General features: G+C 40.6%; 4 protein-coding genes across 8 annotated transcripts; 3 read left to right on the top strand and 1 right to left on the bottom strand.

Annotated features, from left to right (window-relative positions):
* Positions 1-438: 438 nt before the first annotated feature.
* On the top strand, positions 439-6,514 carry LOC102722666 (protein GLUTELIN PRECURSOR ACCUMULATION 3). Of its 4 annotated transcripts, XR_001549894.2 has the most exons (18): positions 439-672; positions 757-854; positions 994-1,132; positions 1,219-1,247; positions 1,365-1,461; positions 1,553-1,608; positions 1,714-1,821; positions 1,956-2,012; positions 2,429-2,520; positions 2,761-2,845; positions 4,069-4,221; positions 4,336-4,430; positions 4,572-4,748; positions 4,834-4,937; positions 5,368-5,431; positions 5,552-5,647; positions 5,727-6,119; positions 6,219-6,514. XR_001549894.2 is itself a non-coding variant. In XM_015835292.2 (17 exons), exons 1-16 carry the CDS (start codon positions 599-601, stop codon positions 5,609-5,611), a joined length of 1,488 nt encoding a protein of 495 aa, XP_015690778.1. In that variant the 5' UTR covers positions 439-598; the 3' UTR covers positions 5,612-5,647; positions 5,727-6,514. The 4 variants fall into 4 exon arrangements, 3 of the variants coding, with proteins under 3 accessions (XP_015690778.1, XP_006651995.1, XP_015690779.1); XM_015835292.2 differs by having other exon boundaries at positions 5,727-6,514; XM_006651932.3 differs by having other exon boundaries at positions 5,814-6,514.
* A 951-nt stretch (positions 6,515-7,465) lies between these two features.
* Positions 7,466-9,340, top strand: LOC102703021 (ferredoxin-3, chloroplastic-like). 2 transcript variants are annotated; one of them, XM_006650799.3, is made up of 3 exons: positions 7,466-7,608; positions 7,720-7,851; positions 8,610-9,340. In XM_006650799.3, exons 2-3 carry the CDS (start codon positions 7,725-7,727, stop codon positions 9,071-9,073), a joined length of 591 nt encoding a protein of 196 aa, XP_006650862.1. In that variant the 5' UTR covers positions 7,466-7,608; positions 7,720-7,724; the 3' UTR covers positions 9,074-9,340. The 2 variants fall into 2 exon arrangements, with proteins under 2 accessions (XP_006650862.1, XP_006650863.1); XM_006650800.3 differs by lacking the exon at positions 7,720-7,851 and having other exon boundaries at positions 7,474-7,608.
* A 1,624-nt stretch (positions 9,341-10,964) lies between these two features.
* Positions 10,965-14,986, bottom strand: LOC102703474 (actin-3). Its single transcript, XM_006650801.3, has 5 exons — positions 14,940-14,986; positions 13,098-13,161; positions 12,624-13,017; positions 11,912-12,525; positions 10,965-11,407 (listed from the first exon to the last, which is right to left on the bottom strand). Exons 2-5 carry the CDS (start codon positions 13,155-13,157, stop codon positions 11,342-11,344), a joined length of 1,134 nt encoding a protein of 377 aa, XP_006650864.1. The 5' UTR covers positions 13,158-13,161; positions 14,940-14,986; the 3' UTR covers positions 10,965-11,341.
* Positions 14,987-18,583: 3,597 nt separating this feature from the next.
* Positions 18,584-21,966, top strand: LOC102722949 (abscisic acid 8'-hydroxylase 1-like). Its single transcript, XM_015835623.2, has 9 exons — positions 18,584-18,786; positions 18,921-19,239; positions 19,524-19,676; positions 19,795-20,073; positions 20,519-20,608; positions 20,716-20,794; positions 20,903-21,009; positions 21,117-21,235; positions 21,310-21,966. The coding sequence occupies exons 1-9, from the start codon at positions 18,584-18,586 to the stop codon at positions 21,398-21,400; spliced, it is 1,440 nt and encodes a 479-aa protein (XP_015691109.1). The 3' UTR covers positions 21,401-21,966.
* The last annotated feature ends 439 nt before the right edge of the window (positions 21,967-22,405 follow it).

Raw genomic sequence — 22,405 nt, forward strand, 5'->3', positions numbered from 1 at the left:
TTAGATAGCCATTTTTTTTTGCATGATGGATGCATGACTTGCTAGAGCATATTTTTCTCTTCATATTATCATGAGTTGATGGGTTTGCTATAAGCAGACCATTCAAAAGATATATATTTTTAATTAGAGAAGGGTATTTTTACCTGGTCTCTATGTGCCCTTGACCTTGGGTGCTACATAGATAACTGGAACCGCCGGGCTACATGCTTTATTGCTCTTTCACAATATTCAAAAGATATAACCATTAAAAAAAGACTTTTACAAATTATTACTTGTTTTTGTATATTGCTACATACAACTTGAATGATAGCTATAGTGATCTATCTATAATATTTTAATAATGATAAATGTGCAATATCGATTGGAATATGTAGCAAATTTGTACTCCTTGTCCCATAAAAAAACGTCGTTTTTTTTCTACTAAATACCAATATACCATACGTCGTTAGACGGATACGAGTTGTCAGCTCACCGCCGAGAGGAATCCCCAATTCCAACCGGCGGGGGTGCTGCCGCCGTGCTGCTCACCGCCGAGGCGCGCCGCCGTGGACTCGGAACGCGAGACTCCGGGAGCGAGAAGAAGAAGAAGAAGAGAGCAATGACGCCGAAGCAGATGCACTGGGCGAGGGCCGACGCCTCCGACTTCGGAGGCGAAATCCCCGCCCCTCGCAGGTAATCCCTCGATCCGATCCATCCCTCATCGCCGGCCGCCGTCCCGAATCCCCGCTCAAGTCCCTCGAATTCGTGCCTCTGCAGCGGGCACACGGCGGTGAGCATCGGAAAGTCCAAGGTGGTCATCTTCGGCGGATTCGCCGACAAGCGCTTCCTCTCCGACGTCGCCGTCTATGACGTTGGTAAGCCGCCCGCCTCCTGCTTAGTTCCTTCGCTTGATTGCAGGTGCCTCGATTCGACGATTGATTTCAGCTTCGAGAGCAATACGAGAGAGTACTGAACCTCGTTGTGTGTACCTCTGGATGCGCTTTGGATTTGCAGAGAATAGGCTATGGTACACGCCTGAATGCACTGGGAATGGCTCGGATGGGCAGCTAGGCCCCAGTCCAAGGGCCTTCCATGTAGCTGTCGTCATTGACTGTAACATGTTCATCTTCGGCGGTCGTTCAGGCGGCAAGAGGTCTGCGATACATTCGGCTATTTGCTGGGGTTTGAACCATGAAGAATTTCCTTTTTGTTGTTTATGATGTGATGTCCATTGCGCAGGTTAGGTGATTTTTGGATGCTTGATACCGGTAAACCTTTACACTTCATCAAGCAATTCTTTTATCCCTTCCTTCATTTGTTTCCACACATAGTGGAGGGTTCTGTAATTACTATAATAACTGGCACGATACTTCTTTCATATTCAGACATATGGCAGTGGTCAGAGCTAACCGGCTTTGGTGATCTGCCATCACCTCGGGAGTTTGCTGCTGCTTCAGCCATAGGAAACAGAAAGATTGTTATGTAAGCATTTCATTTAATGCAAATTTCCTTTTCATTTTTGGGTACCGTAGCTTATGAGCTATGAAGAACGTTTTTGTTCATATTGATTCAGGTATGGTGGTTGGGATGGCAAAAAATGGTTGGCAGATGTATACATCATGGACACAAGTAAGCTAACTGCTGCTCTTCTTCAATCAGGGCAGAGTATTGAATTTATTTTGTTCAGGATGGTAATAAAAATGTTCAGTAATAATGACATTCTCTATTGGATAGTGTCACTCGAGTGGACAGAATTATCAGTTACTGGATCAGTGCCACCTCCAAGATGTGGACATTCTGCCACAATGATTGAGAAGAGGTTGCTTATATTTGGTGGCAGGGGTAACATCCATTTCTTCTTTTGTTTCATGAGTTCATCTATGATTCATTGACGATTTTTAATTATTAATGAATTAATGCATAACTTTTGTCCATCAACATTTTTTTCTGATTATTTCATATCTTATTTTCATTAGGTGGAGCTGGGCCCATAATGAGTGATTTATGGGCTTTAAAAGGTGTCACTGAAGAAGGTATTTATTCCTACATGCTTGTAAATCTACTTATACCGAGAGGGAGGGATCCTAACTGCTGGAAAATTCAACATCTGCCACACAATAGTTGGTGGTTTTAGCCATTTGATTTGCCTCTCAGTAGGAACTGGTTGATAATATGCCACTTAATAGATGTGCATGCTCCATGTATTGCCACTTTGATGGTTTGACCAAATCTTTTGCATGTTTGATATTTCTCCAGTTGCAGTGGTAAGCCCATATTTATTATTTTAGAATAACTTGTGTTTCTTAGTCGATGTGAGCTATGGTTCACTGGAAATGATAAACCTGAATATTACTAACTACTGAAGTGTGCTTATATTCTTTATTCCTTCAATGAGATTACACAAATTTGTTATTGCGGGCACCTGACGCTGTTTATTTTATTTTGGAAGACAATGAGACACCAGGTTGGACACAACTGAAGCTCCCAGGACAACCTCCAGCTCCACGCTGTGGTCACTCAGTAACATCTGGTGGACCTTATGTACGCAATTTGGTGTCCTTATACTTGCTTTCGTGTTGTTTCTCTTTCTAGTTGCATTCATATCTATTTGTTTATATTCAATTGAGTATCATATACTTCAAGTTTATCACTCTTAGTTGATTGTTCTAGAGTTTATGTAATCAGAAGATCGATTTCTTCCCTGGAACGATGCTGTTAGACATCTCATTGTCTAAACTTTTATTTCATTGTCCAAACTAACAGCGCCTGTGTCTTGGTTAGCTCTTGCTGTTTGGAGGACATGGAACTGGTGGTTGGCTAAGTAGATATGATGTGTACTACAATGATTGTATTATTTTAGACAGGGGTAAGCACCGATAATTTTCTTCTGATTGGTTTTCTTTTCTTTTCGTATTGCTGTGAACCTGCACTGGGTGATCTTGTTGACATAGATGGGTTTCATCGCAAAAGAGTGTGTTCTGGTAAATAAAAATAAGATGTGATTCTGCAACAGTGACACAAAATCTACCTCTCATACTAAAGCTCTGTTCATTTCCCCTCCTCCTATTCATAGATTCTCTCGTTTTTCGCGCGCACGATGACACAAAATCTACCTCTCATGCTAAACGGTGTGTGTTTTACGAAAATTTTCTATATGAAAGTTGCTTTAAAAATTCAGATTAATCTATTTTTCTAATTTTTTATAGTTAATAATTAATTAATCATATACTAATCTATTACCATATTTCCGCGCTCGTTAATAAACGAGCTGCTGAACTCAGCCTAAGACAGAGGCGCTTCGACAAAACATTTGCAAATGAAACTGGGAGAAGGGAAAAGTTAAAACTGGTTGTTATGGATTACTCTTGATCATTACTACCAAGCAAGCATTAGACAACTCAGCTTGCTTGTCGTTAGGGTCTCCAGTTTTCCTAGTTGGTACAGTTAAGTTTTTACTATGGTACTCAATCACATGCTTCATAGCAACATCCTTAAGTCTTATAAGTTTTTTCCCTTTCTTTCTTCTTCTTTTTTTGCATGGGATTTGACACCCATAAGGGTAATGCTGCAACCTTGACAACTTATAACAGTAATGACTATCGATTCACTAACAGAAAACATATGGCTCTCCTCAAGTTATGGCTAACCACTGTACATGTCCTGCACTCATTCAGCATAGCCATATACATCATATATCCGCTCTGTGCTGCTGTGTGAAAATGTCATCACGTGCGTCCACTACCCTGATCTTCATGTTCCAGATGTCACTTGAGGAAAGAAATTTGGGGACTAATCTTAGTTACATTAAGTTGGGACAAATGATACATATGCTGTGTACATGAGAGATGCGAAAAAAACCAAAATTACCCTAATATCTTAACACCAGAGTCCAGACAATCCCAAATATCATCTCGGACAGACCAACACGTTGCTTATGACTAGCATATAGAGCTTATGCGTGTTAAATTGTTAGTATGGACTTGTCCATCTAATTTAGTTTTCTACAATTCTTCCATTAATTTATATTCTTCTTTTATAGCAACCAGCATTACTTACAATTTTTAGCCAACTAATAATTTGTTCTCTCAGTCTCTGTTCAATGGAAGCGTTTATCAACAAGTAACGAGCCACCCCCTCCTCGAGCATATCATTCTATGACTTGCATAGGGTCTCGATTTCTTTTATTTGGTGGCTTTGACGGGAAAAATACATTCGGGGATTTGTGGTGGCTTGTTCCTGAAGGTACTAGCATTGTCATTTTCTTTCTGTTAGTACCTATGTTGTCTTTATTCCTACAGTTTTACTCCATAATGCTTGATGTTCCCTTCTGAAAACTCTACCTGACTGAATGTTCAGATGATCCTATTGCGAAACGAGACTTGGTTCCTAATGTCGATTCAGACAGCAAACCTAGCAATGTGATTGGTGGCGCTGAACATTCCGCATCACAGGTATGTATTTTTGCATTGGTATGCGAGCAATGATTTACCTGAGGTTCAGAAGGTTTCTTGGAGAGTAAAAGTGAGAAACCAATCAGGAAACTTGAGGTATTGGTAAAATGTTGCAATTATTAATAGACTCAGTTACTGCAGGAATCACAAGCTGGGGAATCTCCATTGACTGACTTGGCAAAACGATTGGGAATTCCACTTTCTTTGGATGCTTCAGCAAGTTTTGTTGATGAGATCAATGACAAAGAACTAATTGAATTATCATCTATGCTTTTTGTTGAATCACCCCCCACTGCTGACCAGCATGGATGCATTCAGGTGCTTATTTCTTGGCCGTTCTATAATAAGACCCACTTGCATTGGTTTACGAGTAAAAGATGATGTTTATTTCCATGATGTGCAGGCGCTTCGTGATCATTGGTCAAGTATTCAAGCAAACTCAATGCAGCTCCAGGAACTAGGCCCTTTACTGAGGGACTATCAACGTCTTATTCTCCGCCGCTATCTGTATGGTTCCATTCTTCCATTTTTTCTGTACATGTATTATTTACATTCTTTTAACTTGCATTTCTATAAATCAAGAAGCAATGTGTTATGACATGGATTTGCAGATCATCCCTCTTCCAGAAAATGAATTATAATGTTGTCATGGTGATAATCTGAACTTCTAGACAAACGATTTGTTTTGCTTGCACAAACATCTGTGAGTTGTGCATATGGACCTTTTTTTTTTGCAATCTGTTATGCTCAGTAGTAACATATGAGCATGTTCAAGTAACTTGCCTGTCATTATCAGAGGCTCGGAGTTTTTATAAATTATAAAACAATCATATTTCTCCATCTAATCATTAAATATTTGCTAGTAAACTTTGAATTTATTTTTCTTCAAAAGAACTTTTGAATTGATTATGATTTTATTCCTTCTTGAATGGTACAGGGAAAGTCCATCTTCCTGTGAGAGGGAAGCTCACCGCTTTTTCCATTTGAAAACTGCTTCTGAGGTATAGTCACATATAATCCACTGCAGATGGCCACATTCTATCAGGTGGTTTATGATGCTTTTTTGCCATTTTCTCGTACTTATCACTGACTTAGTGCCTTCAATCTCTGATGTACTTCAGCTAAGGATGGATGACATCCCCATCTTGTTGATGGAGTATAGAAAGCTGATTTCTACTTGAGGCTGGGATAGCATCTGAATTTTGACTCTCTACTTGGTAGGCGCTTCTGAGCTCAACCGTTGTGTTAGGACATTTTTCTTACTTTCATGGTCATAAAATACTCGGTTTTCTGTAGCTCTGTTGCGCATCATCTTCATCGACATGTGTTGGATGACATACTCATCTTGTTGAGCTCATCTGTTGACGAGTACATTCATATCAGCAGGGAACATCTGAGGAAGGCAAGGAAACATAGCAGCATACATGCCATGATTTCATGATCTTCAGAACTTGGTCAGAGCTTTGCTCCCTGCTCAAAATCGTTTACAACATAGGCATGCCTAAGTTACCACACTTTCGAGGATTATTTATTTGAAGAGAGGGTCAACAATATCTATAGAATCATGTCAAGAAAGTGAGAAACCTACATGATACAACTTCCTAAAGAAATCGAAAGCGACAACTCCTGGGTGGCAGATTCCGAGAAGCTGGCAGCAGGAAGGCACTTCACGTTTGGTCACCTTGATGTGTATCCTTTTCCTTCCTTTGTTCACCAAATAATTGTACATTAATTAGTGATGTCGATTGTCATATCGATTTTGTTAAAATTAATTTGATACGGGAGTAGTGGCGGCCATCTGGGCGACGCACATGTATTGAACTTGGACACCCATGATGCATGCGTTGTTGGATGGGGGCAACGGCGACTTCACGTGGTGCGGACTGCGGAGATAGCTTGGGGACTTCTGGAGTTTGGAGGACAAAAATTCCAACTAAACGGTTTGTTTGAAAAATCAGGGGACACATGGTTTTACTAGACTCATCACATGTTTTCAGTTGCCACTTGTCGTGTTTCGTCATAATTTTCGAAGAAGAAACACCTCAAAAATGATTATGTAAATATTGTTTTTTCTTTACTTTTGTTTATAAGACAAAAATTAATTTTTAAAAATAATTTTGGAGTTTATTTTGTGGTTATTATTCATAGTCTATTTTATAACATTTTCTCATAAACCTATACGGACATATGTATAAAAATTTTACGTAAATTAGTTGTTAGTGCTAATAGGTGGTAAGTTTATTGTTATAATAAACGAACCGATTCGAGCCATTATATGTTTTTCAGTTGTTTTTGGTGATGGAAATGCCAAGTACTCCTATAGTTCTATGCGGGAGTTGCTGTGGAGAAGAAAATGTCGATCGGTAGGCCCAAATCCAGTAGGGCTAGTACAGTGTCAGTGTGGTATATTTCTCGATGGATCTCGAACGATTCTAGAAACTTCCATGGAGTGAACAGTGAGTAGTTCAAAACTGGAAACCACCAAAGCAGCCGCAGCAGCACCCGGATTCACTCGCCATCACGGGCGGCGCACCACATCCCTATGTCCCAGGCTTCCAGCTAATTTTTTAATTATTATCTTCCTTTAATATATTATATTCGTTCTTAAATTTATATGGCCTACATGTATATAAAATATACCATCCATTTTAAATATAATTATTTTAAACGTTGGAATCTCGAATGTATAATACTATTTATAATATTATTTATCCATCAATGATTTTTTTCAAACTTATTCTCATTTTATTTGTTTACTCTCTCATTTTCATCCATTTCTTATATATCAATAAACAACATTGTCTTTTTTCTTATTTTTAATCTTAATCCATATACTTAAACATCTTAAAAATACAAATATTTTAGATAGTTACAGTATTTATTTATATATGGATGAATGTAAATAAACATATTGTAATATCGAACAAAGTTGTACTTATTATTTTACTAGAGAAAACACGGGAAGCAAAAAAAAAGGAAAAAAAAAAGGAAAACTCACCAACCAGCACGACCACCACCTTGCGCTGCGGAGACGCTATTAAAAGGAGGGGAGGGGCCGCCGCCGCCGCCGCCTCGGCCGCGCACTCCTCCTCCCACTACTCCCGCATACGCACGCGCGAGGAGGCTCCCGCGACGCCCCTCCACCGCCGCCGCCCTGCGCCTTCCGATCGGTCGCGAGGTATATCCCCCTTCCGCACGCGAGGCCTTGTTTTCCATTCGGTTCTCTTGGTTCGTCAGGGTTTGATTGGGGTTTTGGGGGATGGGGGAGCATCTCTCGTCCCGTCTCCAGGGTGGATGGGATCTTGTGTTCCTCTTCGCTGGAGAAGAGAAGGCGGATCAGAGGGGGTTGGTGCGTTGCTGTTTTGGAATTTTGATGAGATGGAAACGGTGCTTAGATTCGGGGGCGTTCCGTATGAACACGGTTTGTTTTCCTCTTCTTTTGTGGCGATTTAGAGATTTAGGTTTCTGGGATTCTGTATGCGCATGAACAACAGAGAAATTTAATCCACATGCATGGTTACCTCTGACTCTTTTGACTCGTGTTTTCGAATTTTTCTCAAGTAGATCGTGAAATCGGGAGTTCGGATGAATTACTGGGGAAAAGGGGGGGGGGGGGGGGGAAGAAATCGACTGTATTGGGTCCATGGAGCTTCGAGTGAAGGGTGGGGAGCGCATGCAATGCCTGCCTTTCTCATACTGCTCCAGAGAGTGATTTTTGGCCTTCTCATGGAGGAATTGATGGTCTTTGTGACCCTTTTTCCTTCCATTTATTGGTAGAGATGCCGTTGGCTTACATATTATGTCCTCGTGCCTTTGCTTTTTGCATCTTTTGTGCTATAAAGAATAGTTTTATTCTAGAAAGAATCGACTACATACTGCGTTAGTGTTGGCATGTGACCTTTCTTCATAAGTTGTAGTGGAAATGAGCTTTAGTGAAAAAATTGTGGTTGCAATTAGCATAACGTTCTTTTGTTTCCACTGTTAGGTGATGTTAGTATGAAATTTGTGCCATGGTTCGCTCAAACGTTGCTCGCTCATCATGTCGCAAATCGATGCCCTGAACATATATGTCCTGTGTGATGTCCTAAACTCTATCAAAGTCAGGAGTATGCTTTTACTGCTATAGGCCTTAATAGTTGAGATACTGACTGTGTTCCTTGTGGATTTGAACAATTGTAGGTCTCAAGATGGCGACATGCACATTGGCAATTTCGTGCATGCCCGTGAGCAACGTTAGAACTCAGGCCTCCAAGGTGGCGGCCAAGAGCCCGGCGTCTCTAAGCTTCCTCGCCCAAGGCATGCAGTTTCCCAGCCTTAAGACCTCCAAGAAACTTGACGTCTCGGCAATGGCCACCTACAAGGTTAAACTCATCACACCAGAAGGGCAGGAGCACGAGTTCGAGGCTCCGGATGACACCTACATCCTTGATGCTGCCGAGACCGCCGGAGTGGAGCTGCCCTACTCATGCCGTGCTGGAGCATGCTCTACCTGTGCTGGTAAGATTGAGGCTGGCACCGTCGACCAGTCGGACGGGTCATTCCTTGATGATGCGCAGCAGGAAGAAGGCTATGTGCTGACATGCGTCTCCTACCCTAAGTCGGACTGTGTCATCCACACCCACAAGGAAGGAGACCTTTACTAAGGGGGTTTTTTCCTTGAAATTTTCTGCCAAGAGGCAAAAACTCTCGATGTTGTCAAGGTCCATCGTGTACCAGTTGTGTCTCAACTCTCAACTAAAATCGGACTTTGATGGTGGTTGTATTTTGTGTTTCGTTAGTATGAGTTCAAGGTTGGTGCTTTAAGAGATTGGGAACCCATGGAAATACTAGCTAAGTAGTCAATAATTACCAGCTGCTATGGCATAAATACAATGCATGGTTTTGGATATAATTCGCAATGTTATCTTCAGTACTTGATTCTGAATGTCTCTGCAAAATGATCTGCCTACTTTGCTTTATTTTCAATCCACCAACCGTGTGCAAATTTACCCATGAAGTTGTTGACTAACTTTATGATGAATGCTGTGCTGTGCTTGCTCTCGACATAAGCTGAGGCATGCCTGATAGTGTAAACGAAAAGCAGAAAAATGTGAGTTCTGAGCTCATAGAAAAGACATGATTTCTGTGCCAGGAATCCCAACTTGTGAGAGGTTCGGAGATGCTGAAGGCTACGGCTGCGGAGTACGCTGCCGTTCCTTGTGTTGACAGCGAGTTGTTGCCTTGGAAGCTTCTTTCTTTTGTTTGCACCGGCAGCTTTGGCGTGGTGGTTGATGATTTAGTCGTGTTTGGCTTTTGTCCCGGAGCTCTTAAATTGAACTGGTGACGCTTTCAGTTGGTGGTGCAAGCTCCATGGCCAAGAGATGCATGCACCTCACATTTTGCATTTTCCTCGTGTTCCACTTCACACAAGTTTCATTTTATTTGTAACAAAAAATAGTTGTTCCCAAGTCGAGGGTAACTAGTGGATATCATGATACATATCATCGAGTATCACAGGGGAATCATGAGTGTCATTATATAATCGATGAGTATCGTTGAGGCACCACAGGGAATTGAGGGAAAAATTCACAAAGATATTATAATGATACCTTAAGTATATATTACCATGATACTAATATAAAACGTACGGTACTAGTATGAAGTATCACAGGTGATTAACCCACGATTATTAACGTATCAAGAAGTCGTGAACGTATCATCAGATTCGTGGAAACCTGGATTCGGGCCTCTTCGTTTCAAAGGATTTTTACAGGAAAACTGGAGAAATTAAACTGTTTTCTCTAAAATTCTAATAAAATTTTTGTGAAACGAGGAGGCCTGAAGAATTTGAAATGAAATAGGAGAAAATCACAAACGAAAAAATTTCAAAGAAGGCCAGAGGGTGTGTGGTGGTGGCCTGGTCGGAGTCTGGAACCTTACGGGATGACATGATATATAGTATTGATATAGGAGTAGCTTTTCTGAAAACACACACACTACAAATCCTGAGTTGTACATCTTCTCTTTTGGTTTTCCTTATACTTATAAACTAAAATTTGAACTTTTTTAATCTTAAAATTTAAAGTTGATTTAAAGGATTTTTTAATTGTAGCTTATTTTCTAGTTTTTGTTTTTATCACTATGAGCATCTACATGAAAATTTTATTCGTAATTATTTTCTGTTTGCAAATATATCATTTAGTTTTTTTCTCCGAAACCCTAAAAATGAACACATACTATTTTTGTCTCAAAAATACTTCACTTGTGCCACTATTTGAAAAAATTAAGATTGTGTGAGAAATGATTGTGAGTAGTTAAATGAAAAGGTATAAGAAATTAAATAGACAAAGGTTAGCATTAGTTAAGAGTTAGTTTCAACATAGTTTATTTTCTAGCTTTAGCTTTTAAATCGCTAAAAATTCTATATAAAATCTATATAAAAGTTTTGTTCACGAAATCCAAACGACCCTCCCGCACCATTATTGCCAGTTTGCAAAATATTGACGCACAGCAGCAGTGAAGTCTAACATGTAAAGCATTCGAGGGACAGGCAGGTAGATTTAGAAACCACTACATGGAAAACCACCATAGTAATACAGCCAATACTTAGGGAAATATACATACATAGCTAATGTTCCGCAGTCACAGAACAGCCGAGGAGGCCAAACCAATACAGTTCTCACTCACTAATATCAACATATCACAACACACACCATCTGAAATCACTAAAGCAGAACATATCTCAAAGCTTGGATCTACCATTTCTTCATCCAGTAATACTAGTATATCTGCAAAAAACGCTCGCAGAAACTTGAAATATACTGATGACGAAAGCATCGAGACACGCCCAAGCATGCAAAGCTCATAAAGACTGAAAATACTGACAACGGAGGCACACCGAAAATACTGAGAACAAGGGCTCGATGGAAGGTTTAGAAGCATTTCCTGTGGACGATTGAAGGGCCAGATTCATCGTACTCTCCCTTAGATATCCACATCTGCGACAGGAGAAAGAACCAGGTTAAGTGTCTTTATCTATCGTTTGCCATAAAAAATTATGACCTAATTTATTACTACCTCTGTCCCATAATATAGAGGATTCTAACTATTCACTTATTCAAAAAGAAAAATTTAATGTAAATATAAAAAATTATAAGTAATACTTAAACTACTTTTTAATAATAAAGAAAATAATAAACAAAATAAATAATACTTTCAATTTTTTTAATAAGACAAGTAGTCAAAGATTACAAATAGAAACAGAAAGTCAAAATCTCATATAATTTGGGACGGAGGGAGTAGATCATAATATAGGAAATGACATATTTTCCCTTTGCTTTCTTCTATTTCAAAATATAATGTCTTCTGATTTATCAGGGATCGCAAGATCAATTTGCAACATGTTCTTCACTTAAAAGAGAACATATAATAAATTTACCCAGGATGGCCAGAAAATGCCCAGATGTCATGACCGCAGAATTAAGAAGCGTGTAAATATGTACCTGTTGGAACGTGCTGAGGGAGGCAAGGATAGAACCGCCAATCCAGACACTGTATTTTCTCTCAGGAGGTGCCACGACCTTGATCTTCATACTGCTGGGTGCAAGGGCAGTGATCTCCTTGCTCATCCTGTCAGCAATACCAGGGAACATGGTCGTTCCTCCACTAAGCACAATGTTACCATAAAGATCCTTCCTGATATCCACATCACACTTCATGATAGAGTTGTAGGTGGTCTCATGGATCCCTGGAGCTTCCATCCCAATCAGTGAGGGCTGGTATAGCACCTCTGGGCACCTGAACCTCTCGGCGCCAATTGTGATAACTTGTCCATCTGGCAACTCATAGCTCTTCTCAACAGAGGAGCTGCTCTTAGCAGTCTCAAGTTCCTGCTCATAATCAAGAGCGACATATGCAAGCTTCTCTTTAATGTCTCTCACAATTTCCCGCTCTGCGGTTGTTGTGAAGGAATAACCTCTTTCTGTAAGGATCTTCATCAGGCAGTCAGTTAGATCACGACCAGCAAGATCCAAACGAAGAATGGCATGAGGAAGTGCATATCCTTCATAGATTGGAACGGTATGGGTCACACCATCACCAGAATCAAGCACAATACCTGCACAAGCCATAGTGCACTGGGGTCATATCACCAATGAAGAGATGAGATGTAAATGTACAGAGAATCATTTCGAATAGGAGAAAATGGGCACATGCCTGTTGTACGACCACTGGCATATAGAGAAAGAACAGCTTGAATAGCCACATACATTGCTGGTGCGTTGAATGTCTCAAACATGATTTGGGTCATCTTCTCTCTGTTAGCCTTTGGGTTTAAAGGAGCTTCTGTTAGCAAAATTGGATGCTCCTCAGGGGCAACACGCAGCTCATTGTAGAAGGTGTGATGCCAGATTTTCTCCATGTCATCCCAGTTGTTCACAATACCATGCTCAATAGGGTATTTCAAGGTCAAGATACCTCTTTTGGACTGGGCTTCATCACCCACATAGGCATCTTTTTGGCCCATTCCAACCATGACACCTGTGTGCCGAGGGCGGCCAACTATACTAGGGAACACTGCTCTGGGGGCATCATCACCAGCAAAACCAGCCTAGAGAGAGAATGTGTTACTCTTTTTAACAACTTCATGCATTTCAAAGAAAATGAATGAACAAATTATGAGAATCAAACCTTGACCATTCCAGTGCCATTGTCGCATACAAGTGGCTGGATATCCTCGCCGTCAGCCATTAATCTGAGAAAAGAAACCATAGGGCATCTCAATCATGTATTTGTTACAGAGAAAATTTGAATATATTTCATGCTAGACTGGTTGCAGGTTAGAATTATGATTCATGAGCAAAATAATAAAGCAAATCTTACAATTTTTAAAAGGGAACTTCAGTTATCTAATAGTAAAAACTAACACAATTTTTCATAATAAAATAAAGGGAAGTTACTGCTGCATTTAGCAAGTCTACTTCTCTAGCTTAGTCGTAGTAGGCATTGTCTCTATTGGTAAAGTTACTGAAAAAAATACGGACAAGCGAAATCACTAATAACAGCTTTGAAGATGAAAGTATATAACACTTAAATGACATTAATGGTCCCTTTAAGCTCAAGAAACTAAAGGTAAAATAAGCTGTCCTGTCAGGCAGAGACATGCTTACCCATGTGCTACTGTGCCAGTGTGCCTACCAAAGTTGAATAAAACCACAACAGTACTAGATCACAATTATTGCAGTTTCTGAACATCCAGCCTAGTAGTTAGATATCAATATCTGTCCATCAAACATACAATTGTGGAGGTTTAAAGTTGAAGTGTCAGCAAGTAGTGCCATTCACGTTCTATTTCCTACTGGCAAAAGGAACTCTGAACATGACTTTTTTATAGACAAACTTAGTAATTGGGCATTAATATGCAATATATAGGCTGTACTATTGCTCCAAGATCTTGTGACTAACAAATAGCACATGGATTCTAGTTGAACTTAGCAGTAACGAGCAATCGATATGCGAAAGTATTGTGTTGCTCCCAAGAAACTAAAGAGAAAAGCTCTGTATAAGGTTATATATTGAGCAACGATAAAACAAAAATTATCCAGCGCGATGCATACCAGCACAAGATAAAAAAGTTACATTTACTACCGCAGGCGCTGTACATAACTGAAAAGTTTCATATATGTTTTCTTTTTTATAACATGTACTGAAAAAGACACTTGAAACTATCATTCATGACCATGAATGTTCCGATGGGTGGATTTGGCTGTGATTTATTTTAAATTTGCACTGAAGCCTAGTTCAATCTCTTCATCCAAGCAGATGACCCAGACCCAATTGTGCTTCCAAGGACGCAATGATCCATAGTAAACATATGAAAACCCTTGGAAGTTGGAACGAAGGGACCTCCCCTCCCAGTTTACAAAACAGTTCGGTAACAGATCCGACGAACCTAACACCAACAGCAGCACGACTACTTCATATTGCAGAAAACAAATTATATTTCCAGCATATTACAATAGCCGATCTCCCGATCCAACCAATATATGCAAAACTCAGGAGAAATTTAACTGAAACTAGCTTAAAAATAGCAGCAAATCGCGCAGTACTACTGAGACAGGAAGATCGCTTCGCAATTGCAAACACAACCAGCGTCTCATCCCCGATCTGAGGATCACTAGATCAACCAAACCCGCATCGATCGCATTCAGTCCAAAACCGGCACGAACAGTGACGACATGGGCAGATCCGCAACATCCCCTCGACGATATCGCACCGCAAGACAAAACCCAATCCATTGTGCCTATGACAACAACAACGACGACGAGAACGAGGTCGCATCGACAGATCCACCCAAATCGACCTCACCAAATCCACCACACAACAACAAACAACACCTCCCCATCCCCACCCAAAACAAACAACTCCCGAGAAACATAAATAAAAACGCTGCGCAGGGCGCGCGGCGATCGAGCCCCCGATCAGATCCACGAGCGGCGCGAGCAGAGAGGGGGGCGGGGGAGGGGAGCGTACCTTGTCGAGCGAGAGGCTGGCGGCGGCGGTGGCGGCGGAGGAGGAGGCGAGGCGAGGCGAGGAGGAGGAGGAGAAGGTTGGAGTAGAGTAGCCTCGGCTGTGTCGTGTTAAATACTCCTCCGCCGCCGCCACCACAGCAAGCGTGGACTGGAGCTGGATTTTGGACCACGTCGCCTCTCCGTATTTTTTTTTCCTCCTGGATTTGGAATGGGAGGGTCGTTTTTGTAAAAGTGGTGCAAATTTTAAACGGATTTGCCGCACTGCGTAGGAACGCATGCCTCCAACTGTCTACCTGTCCTCATTTCAAACGAAAAAAAAAACAGTTATGTCTAAGGGGTTGTTTCATGTCTTAGGCACTAATTTGAAGTATTAAATATAGACTAATAAAAAAACTAATTTCATAAATAAGAGCTAATCCGCGAGACGAATTTTTTAGCCTCATTAATCCATAGTTAGCAAATGTTTACTGTAGCATCACATAGGCTAATCAAAGATTAATTAGGCTCATTAGATTCGTCTCGCGAATTAGTCCAATATTATGGATGGGTTTTATTAATAGACTACGTTTACTATTTTAATAACTATCCAAACATCCGATATGACTAAAGGCTAAAATTTAGCTCCTAGAAACAAACACCCCCTAACTGTCCTTCCTCACAGTGGAATGGTAAATATATACAACGTATGGTGTACTAGGTTCTTATTTATGCTTAGGCCCGGTTTAGTTCGCAAATTTTACAAAAACATCATATCGAATCTTTGGACACATAAATGAAACATTAAATATAGATGAAAAAAAACTAATTACATAGTTATGTGAGAAATCGTGAGACGAATCTTTTGAGCCTAATTAGACTATGATTAGTCATAAGTGCTACAGTAACTAACATGTGGTAATGACGGATTAATTAGGCTCAAAAAATTCGTCTCACAGTTTCTTGTCGGAATCTGTAATTTGTTTTTTCATTTGTGTCCGAAAACCGCTTTCGACATCTGGTCAAACGTGTGATGTGACATTTCTTGCAAAAGCTTTTGCAATCTAAACGCTATTTAAATTTTAAAACTTCTTTAATTATATTTTAATTTACGAGGTATTTTTTAACCGCTAAGGGAAGGAATAAACGCTGCATCTGGCATGGCACTTTCAAATAAAAAATTAACAAATTATTTTTGTACTATGGAGCTGTATGAATAAGAAAAAACGTAAGAGAAGCAATAAGGTAGTGTGTTGATCGATTTATTTATTTTCTATTCACTCCGTGCATAAAATAAAAAAAAGGATGGTTCTCTTCGCTAAATCACGGATGGTTGAGACAAAATCTGTTCAACTTATATGAGCAGGGACCGCGTGAAAAAAAAAGTACTACTCTCACATTCTGGATATTTGGGACGATATATTCTCTACATTTTAAAATATAAGTATTTTTAAGATTTAAGTATTGTCATAGATATAGGTATTTCTAAGTACTATTTACACGGTATTAGTTATCTCATCCATCATTTTGCATTTTATTCCTACCTACTTATCTACACTCATATATCATATATTTATTAAGGGACATTATGATATATTTTTCTCAACCTTAATCTCTCATAAAAAAACATAGAAATAATTATATTCTGGAATGAAAATAGTACTCCATCCCTTTTATAATATGAGAGATTATGTTTTCTTTTGTTAAAAATTAAAGAAGTAGAAAATGTAGTCACAGAAGGTATTAATTGGAGGGATAAAGTAGTATAAAAATTAATGTGTAGAACAAAGTGATGCTTTGGGATCACACAATCTTTTAAGAGTCAAATTCTTTATATTATGGAAAATATTATGTAACAGAGAGAGTAAAAGTGCTCATATGGAGAATAGAACTGATTTGCTTGGTTGTCAGTTGTCACACTGAAATGATTACATATTAAAGTGGCGATAATGAAATAAAAAGGTGACAATAATCTGCATTTTGATCTAGTAGTGCAATGTGTTCCAGATTTTCGATGAAAAGGACAACATTATGATCTGTATTTCCTTTTCTTTTCAATAAAAAAAAGTCATTTTAGTCTGCGGTTAAGCCAATGCTTAGGTCAGGAAATTTCACAACTAAAGATTAAATGAATTTAACTATCAGGATCAGCATCAACTTTTCCGATAATAAAAACCAGGGACGCAGAATAAATATTAATACAAATTCATAAAAAATATTTTTTTCTCCATGTGGATGGAATGGAAATGCAACTGCAAAGCCGACCAGGCCACGTCGCCAAACTCAGCATTGCTTCCTAACAGCGACCGGCCGGTGTTGCCCAACTGCCCAAGTCATCAGCTGTCACTGTTCAGAGAAAAATAAATTCATCGATGGCAATGCATCTAATGGTCCATATATATACCTGCATAATTGCAAGCCAGCCAGGAAAAATCGAAATAATTCAACAAGGAATTAGTGCAGGTTATGGCCAATTCAGATCAGTGGATATTGCTTAACCTCGCCAGCTGCATCTGGCATGGCACTTTAGAACTGGCGTTGCATCTGCTGATCTGCTCGCTCCAAGTGGCGAATATGTGCCAGCTTACTCGACTATAATACTGCCTCCATTTTTAAATATGCGGCGCTTTAACTTTTGAACATAACGGTTGATCATTTATCGTATTAATATATATAGTATAATAAAAAAATTAAGTCATACTTAAGGAACTTTATGACAAAGCAAGATTTCGAAGAAAATTGAATAAAACGAATAATCAAGTGTTACGTTTAGAGGGAGTAGGATAGTTCTTGTTCTCTTGTATGAATAGCCGGAAGTTTGTTGATTTGAAGAAGCGATAACAATTAGGCGATTAAATAGTAAGTCCTAGTCAAAGACTGTATGATGGGATTGAGGGAGAAAAAATTTCAGGTATATGCAAATGGCACACTTTCTGCACCCGACTAGACTGCAATATCTAATAGTAGAAAACGTGTTTACTTAGCACTTAGACGATATCAGGGGCTTTTTTTTAAGTCTCTGTTATATCAAATGTTTAGATACTAATTAAAAGTATTAATTATAGACTATTAATAAAACACACCTCATACTCTGGACTATTTCGCGGGACGAGTCTATTGAGCCTAATTAGTCTATAATTAGGGAATGTGATGCTACAGTAAACATTTACTAATCGTGGCTTAATTAGGCTTAAAAAATTGTCTAATGAAATAGTCTTTATTTATGCAATTAGTTTTGTTATCAGTTTATATTTAATACTCCTAACTAACGTCTAAACATTCGATGTGACAATGGATTTAAAAAAAGTCACGGGATCCAAACAGCCTCTTAACAGAATAATACGACAAAGACACTAAAAGCAATGACGAAAGCGTGGGATACTGCACAAAAGTTATTCAGAAACAAGACAAAGCGCAACACAGAGAAGATTCCAATGCGACCTGAATGATCCTTTGGCATGGCACCAAATGTTTACCTCGGATGTAACGATGACAAAAAAAATGGAGTCAGGAGGACAAAAAAATAGAGATGCTCCCGATGAATCAGAGATATATACAACTAGCAACAAATCTTGAAGTAGAGATAGAACTGGTCATATATAAACACCTGGCATGAATGACTGTGAGCTGTGCGGTTATCTGAACTTCTGAAGACAGTGTTCTTCTGCCATGGCTGTGCTTGGAGCTGCTCTGCTTCTAGCCTTGGCACTGGGCTGTGGCCTCATCTGGTTGAGGTCAAGGAGGCTATCGAAGGAGATGAGAGACATCCCTGGAACAATGGGCTGGCCTGTCGTCGGCGAGACCGTCTCCTTCATCTCCGACTTCTCGAGCCCGGCCGGCATTCTGAGCTTCATGCGTGACAGACAGAAGAGGTAGAAACTTTCAGCGTTTCAGACAATCAGCCATGCGTCCCAAAGTGCAGTGATGAACTGATGATGATAGATAGCTCATAGCAGCATGATCAGGAGCTGAAATCTGGAATGTGATGTTTGCTTGATCTGGTCAGGTTCGGCAAGGTGTTCAAGACGTATGTTCTTGGGAGGATCACGGTGTTCATGACGGGGAGGGAGGCGGCCAAGATCCTGCTGTCCGGGAAGGACGGCGTGGTGAGCCTCAACCTGTTCTACACCGGCAAGCAGGTGCTCGGGCCGACCAGCCTCCTCACCACCAACGGCGAGGAGCACAAGAAGCTGCGGCGCCTCATCGGCGAGCCGCTCTCCATTGACGCGCTCAAGAAGTACTTGGACTTCATCGACGACCTCGCCGTCCAGACGCTCGACACCTGGCTCGGCAGAAGAGTTCTTGTGCTCGAGGAGGCCTCTTCTGTGAGCGACCACATCATCATATCACAATTTAATCTAAAATTTTGTTTCTAGAGCTAATCATCCACGTCTTTTTCGCTTCTGCTTATATTTATATGCTAGAGTTTAAATTTTAAATTTTAAATTTGGCCTTGATTTGGGTTTTTTCACCAAAGTTGTCTTGACTTTTAGATTACGAAGAATACATGTATAAAAGAATTATTCACAAATATTTTTTATTTACAAATATATCGTTTAACTTTTTCCAAACAATCATCCCCAAAGTCTTGGTTTCTTGCTCGTGTCAGTTCACGCTCAAGGTGATCGCCAACATGCTGATGAGCTTGGAGCCAGAGGGAGAGGAGCAGGAGAAGTTTCGCGCCAATTTCAAGATCATATCGTCTTCCTTCGCGTCGCTGCCTCTCAAGATCCCTGGAACTGCATTTCACCGCGGCCTCAAGGTATCAATCGATTCCTCGATCGAAAGAAAACACAAAGGCTAGGATCAGGATCAGTGACCAAGAAGAGATCGATGAATGGTTTCTGACAATAATTATGGCTTGATCTGTTGACGAGAAGGCCAGGAACCGGATGTACGCGATGCTGGACTCGGTGATCGCCAGGAGAAGGGACGGCGGCGAGGTCCGCAACGACTTCCTCCAGACGCTCCTGCGGAAGCACGCCGCCGCCGGCGTCGGCGCCGACGACGACGGCAGAGACGCGGATAAGCTGACGGACGCGCAGCTCAAGGACAACATCCTGACGCTGCTCGTCGCCGGCCACGACACCACGACGGCGGGGCTGACGTGGCTCATCAAGTTCCTCGGCGAGAACCCGGAGGTCCTGCAGAAACTCAGAGTAAGCAGCGCCGTCTCCTCATCATTGCAAACTGTACATTGATGATGTTCGCGTTTCTATGCTCTTCCCTTTTCATATTATTAGGTGTTTTGGTCATATATATAAATTAATCCAATGATCAATATATTATACGTGTTTATATTCGTTGGTATCTGTATAAATCTATGGAGTATCATAATGTTTTATAATATAAATGGAGCTAATACATGTCAAATATTATAGAGAAACTGAATTTGTAATCGTTAACAAACGTGCAAGCTCAAATTCAACTCTTACAAATTATCGATAAAAAATGATAAATTAAACTATTGTTGATACGGTTTATTTATAGTTATATTTTTTTGTTATAACTTATAGTTTGTCGATTTATATATTTGTTGAGTGTTATGCAACTTATCTATCTCAGTGTCAAATGCTGTACATATATGTTTGTGCAATTGTGCAGGAAGAACACCTGGGGATCAAGGAGAGGCTGGATGGCTCATCATCACATCTCAGATGGTCAGATGTGAACACCATGCCTTACACCAACAAGGCAAGCTTAATTAAGCCTTAACCTTAGGGAGATCATGAATTAATTCTTTTCACGTGACACTTCATCAGAAGATCAATAATACAGACGCGCAAATTAAATTGTTGCAGGTGATGAACGAGACACTGAGGAGAGCAACCATCCTGCCATGGTTCTCACGGAAAGCAGCGCAGGACTTCAGCATTGATGGTAAAAAAAACACTCTTGGTTCTCAGTTCATGTGAGGTTTGAACTGAATTCATTTTGAAATCTTAAGGAGACCACCAGTTTGAGAAATTTTGTTTGTGTTGTTGGCAGGGTACGAGATCAAGAAGGGGACGTCGGTGAACCTGGACGTGGTGTCGATCCACCATGACCCGGCCGTCTTCGCCGACCCCTACAAGTTCGATCCCAACAGATTCGATGTAAGTAGTAAGTGTTAGCTCGCGTCACTGCAGCTACAAAGCTTGGCAATGGCAGTGGCAGTCATTGGTGACGCAAGCTAAGCCTGCAAAGCAATGTATGTATGCAGGAGACGTTGAAGCCGTACAGCTTCCTGGGATTCGGCAGCGGGCCACGGATGTGCCCCGGGATGAGCCTGGCGCGCCTCGAGATCTGCGTCTTCATCCACCACCTCGTCTGCAGATACAGGTAGAGGTAGCCATGGATTGATCTCAAGCAAAGCTTAGCTGAAGCTGATGGATGCAAGCATTTTCCTTTTCCAGCTGGACGCCGCTAGAAGACGACGACTCGGTGCAGCCGACGCTGGTGCGCATGCTCAGGAACAAGTACCCCATCGTCGCCGCCGCCATCTGACAACTTCATCATCAAAGACGAGCCATTGCCAGTGAACAGCACGAGATGCTCTTAGATCTTTGTATACAGGATGGCAAATCTACTAAGACGTAATGAATTATATTTGTAGTTTCATGCATCAATCGGCTTAGCACAATCTTTGGAATCCTGTAAATTGTCAGTTACTTACTCCAGACATCCTATGTCATACATGTACAGCCCGCGAGTTCAATACGTAATCAAAATTCAGAATAACAAAATGACTAGTTCTATACTCTTCTATAGTTGATATTTCTGCTGTTTTGTTGAAAAAAAAGCTGAGTCTTAAATCCCTCTCCCCACAAAGGTAGCAGTTGCCCAAGAAATAAAGTAGTGGCAGCAGCTACTCCAGTGGTAAAGTGACAAGGAACAGCAACCAGGTAGCGTCGCTCAGGTATTCAGGTCGAAGAAACATGATCGTAAAGTGACAAGGAACCGCAACCAGGTAGCATCGCTCAGGTATTCAGGTCGCATAAAACATGATCCAGCAGTGCAGTAACAAGCAGTAGCAAGGAACGGGACAACCCAGGAAGCAACGCAACCGCAGCAACAATAACCAGGTAGCAAAGCCAATCAGAGTAACAAAGTAAGAAACACTATGCAAGGCTGCAGTGGACTTTCCAGAGCTAGACCGCGCATGATGGATTGGAGCCAACGAACAAGCCAGTCATTGAACTAGAACAAATCGCTGTTAAGACAGTAGTAACCAATCCAGAACAATAGAACAAAGAACTCAAATAAACCTGCCAAAACAAAACAAACATTTGAGAATGATGGGTTTACACAATCTTGAAGATTAAGGATTTAAAGATTACCAGTTTATTCCCCTATGAATGGCTCGTCACCTGCCTTGAGATGACATGATTAAGGACTGAGATGATTTTTCTTATGGTGTTTTCAAGCAAGGTTCAGCGGATAGCTTCCTCCCCCCAAGCAAACAGAAACAAAACAGTTTGTTTACTGGTCGAATCCCACGTATCCCACTTC

Source organism: Oryza brachyantha, chromosome 3, assembly GCF_000231095.2.
Source record: "Oryza brachyantha chromosome 3, ObraRS2, whole genome shotgun sequence".
NCBI lineage: Eukaryota > Viridiplantae > Streptophyta > Magnoliopsida > Poales > Poaceae > Oryza > Oryza brachyantha.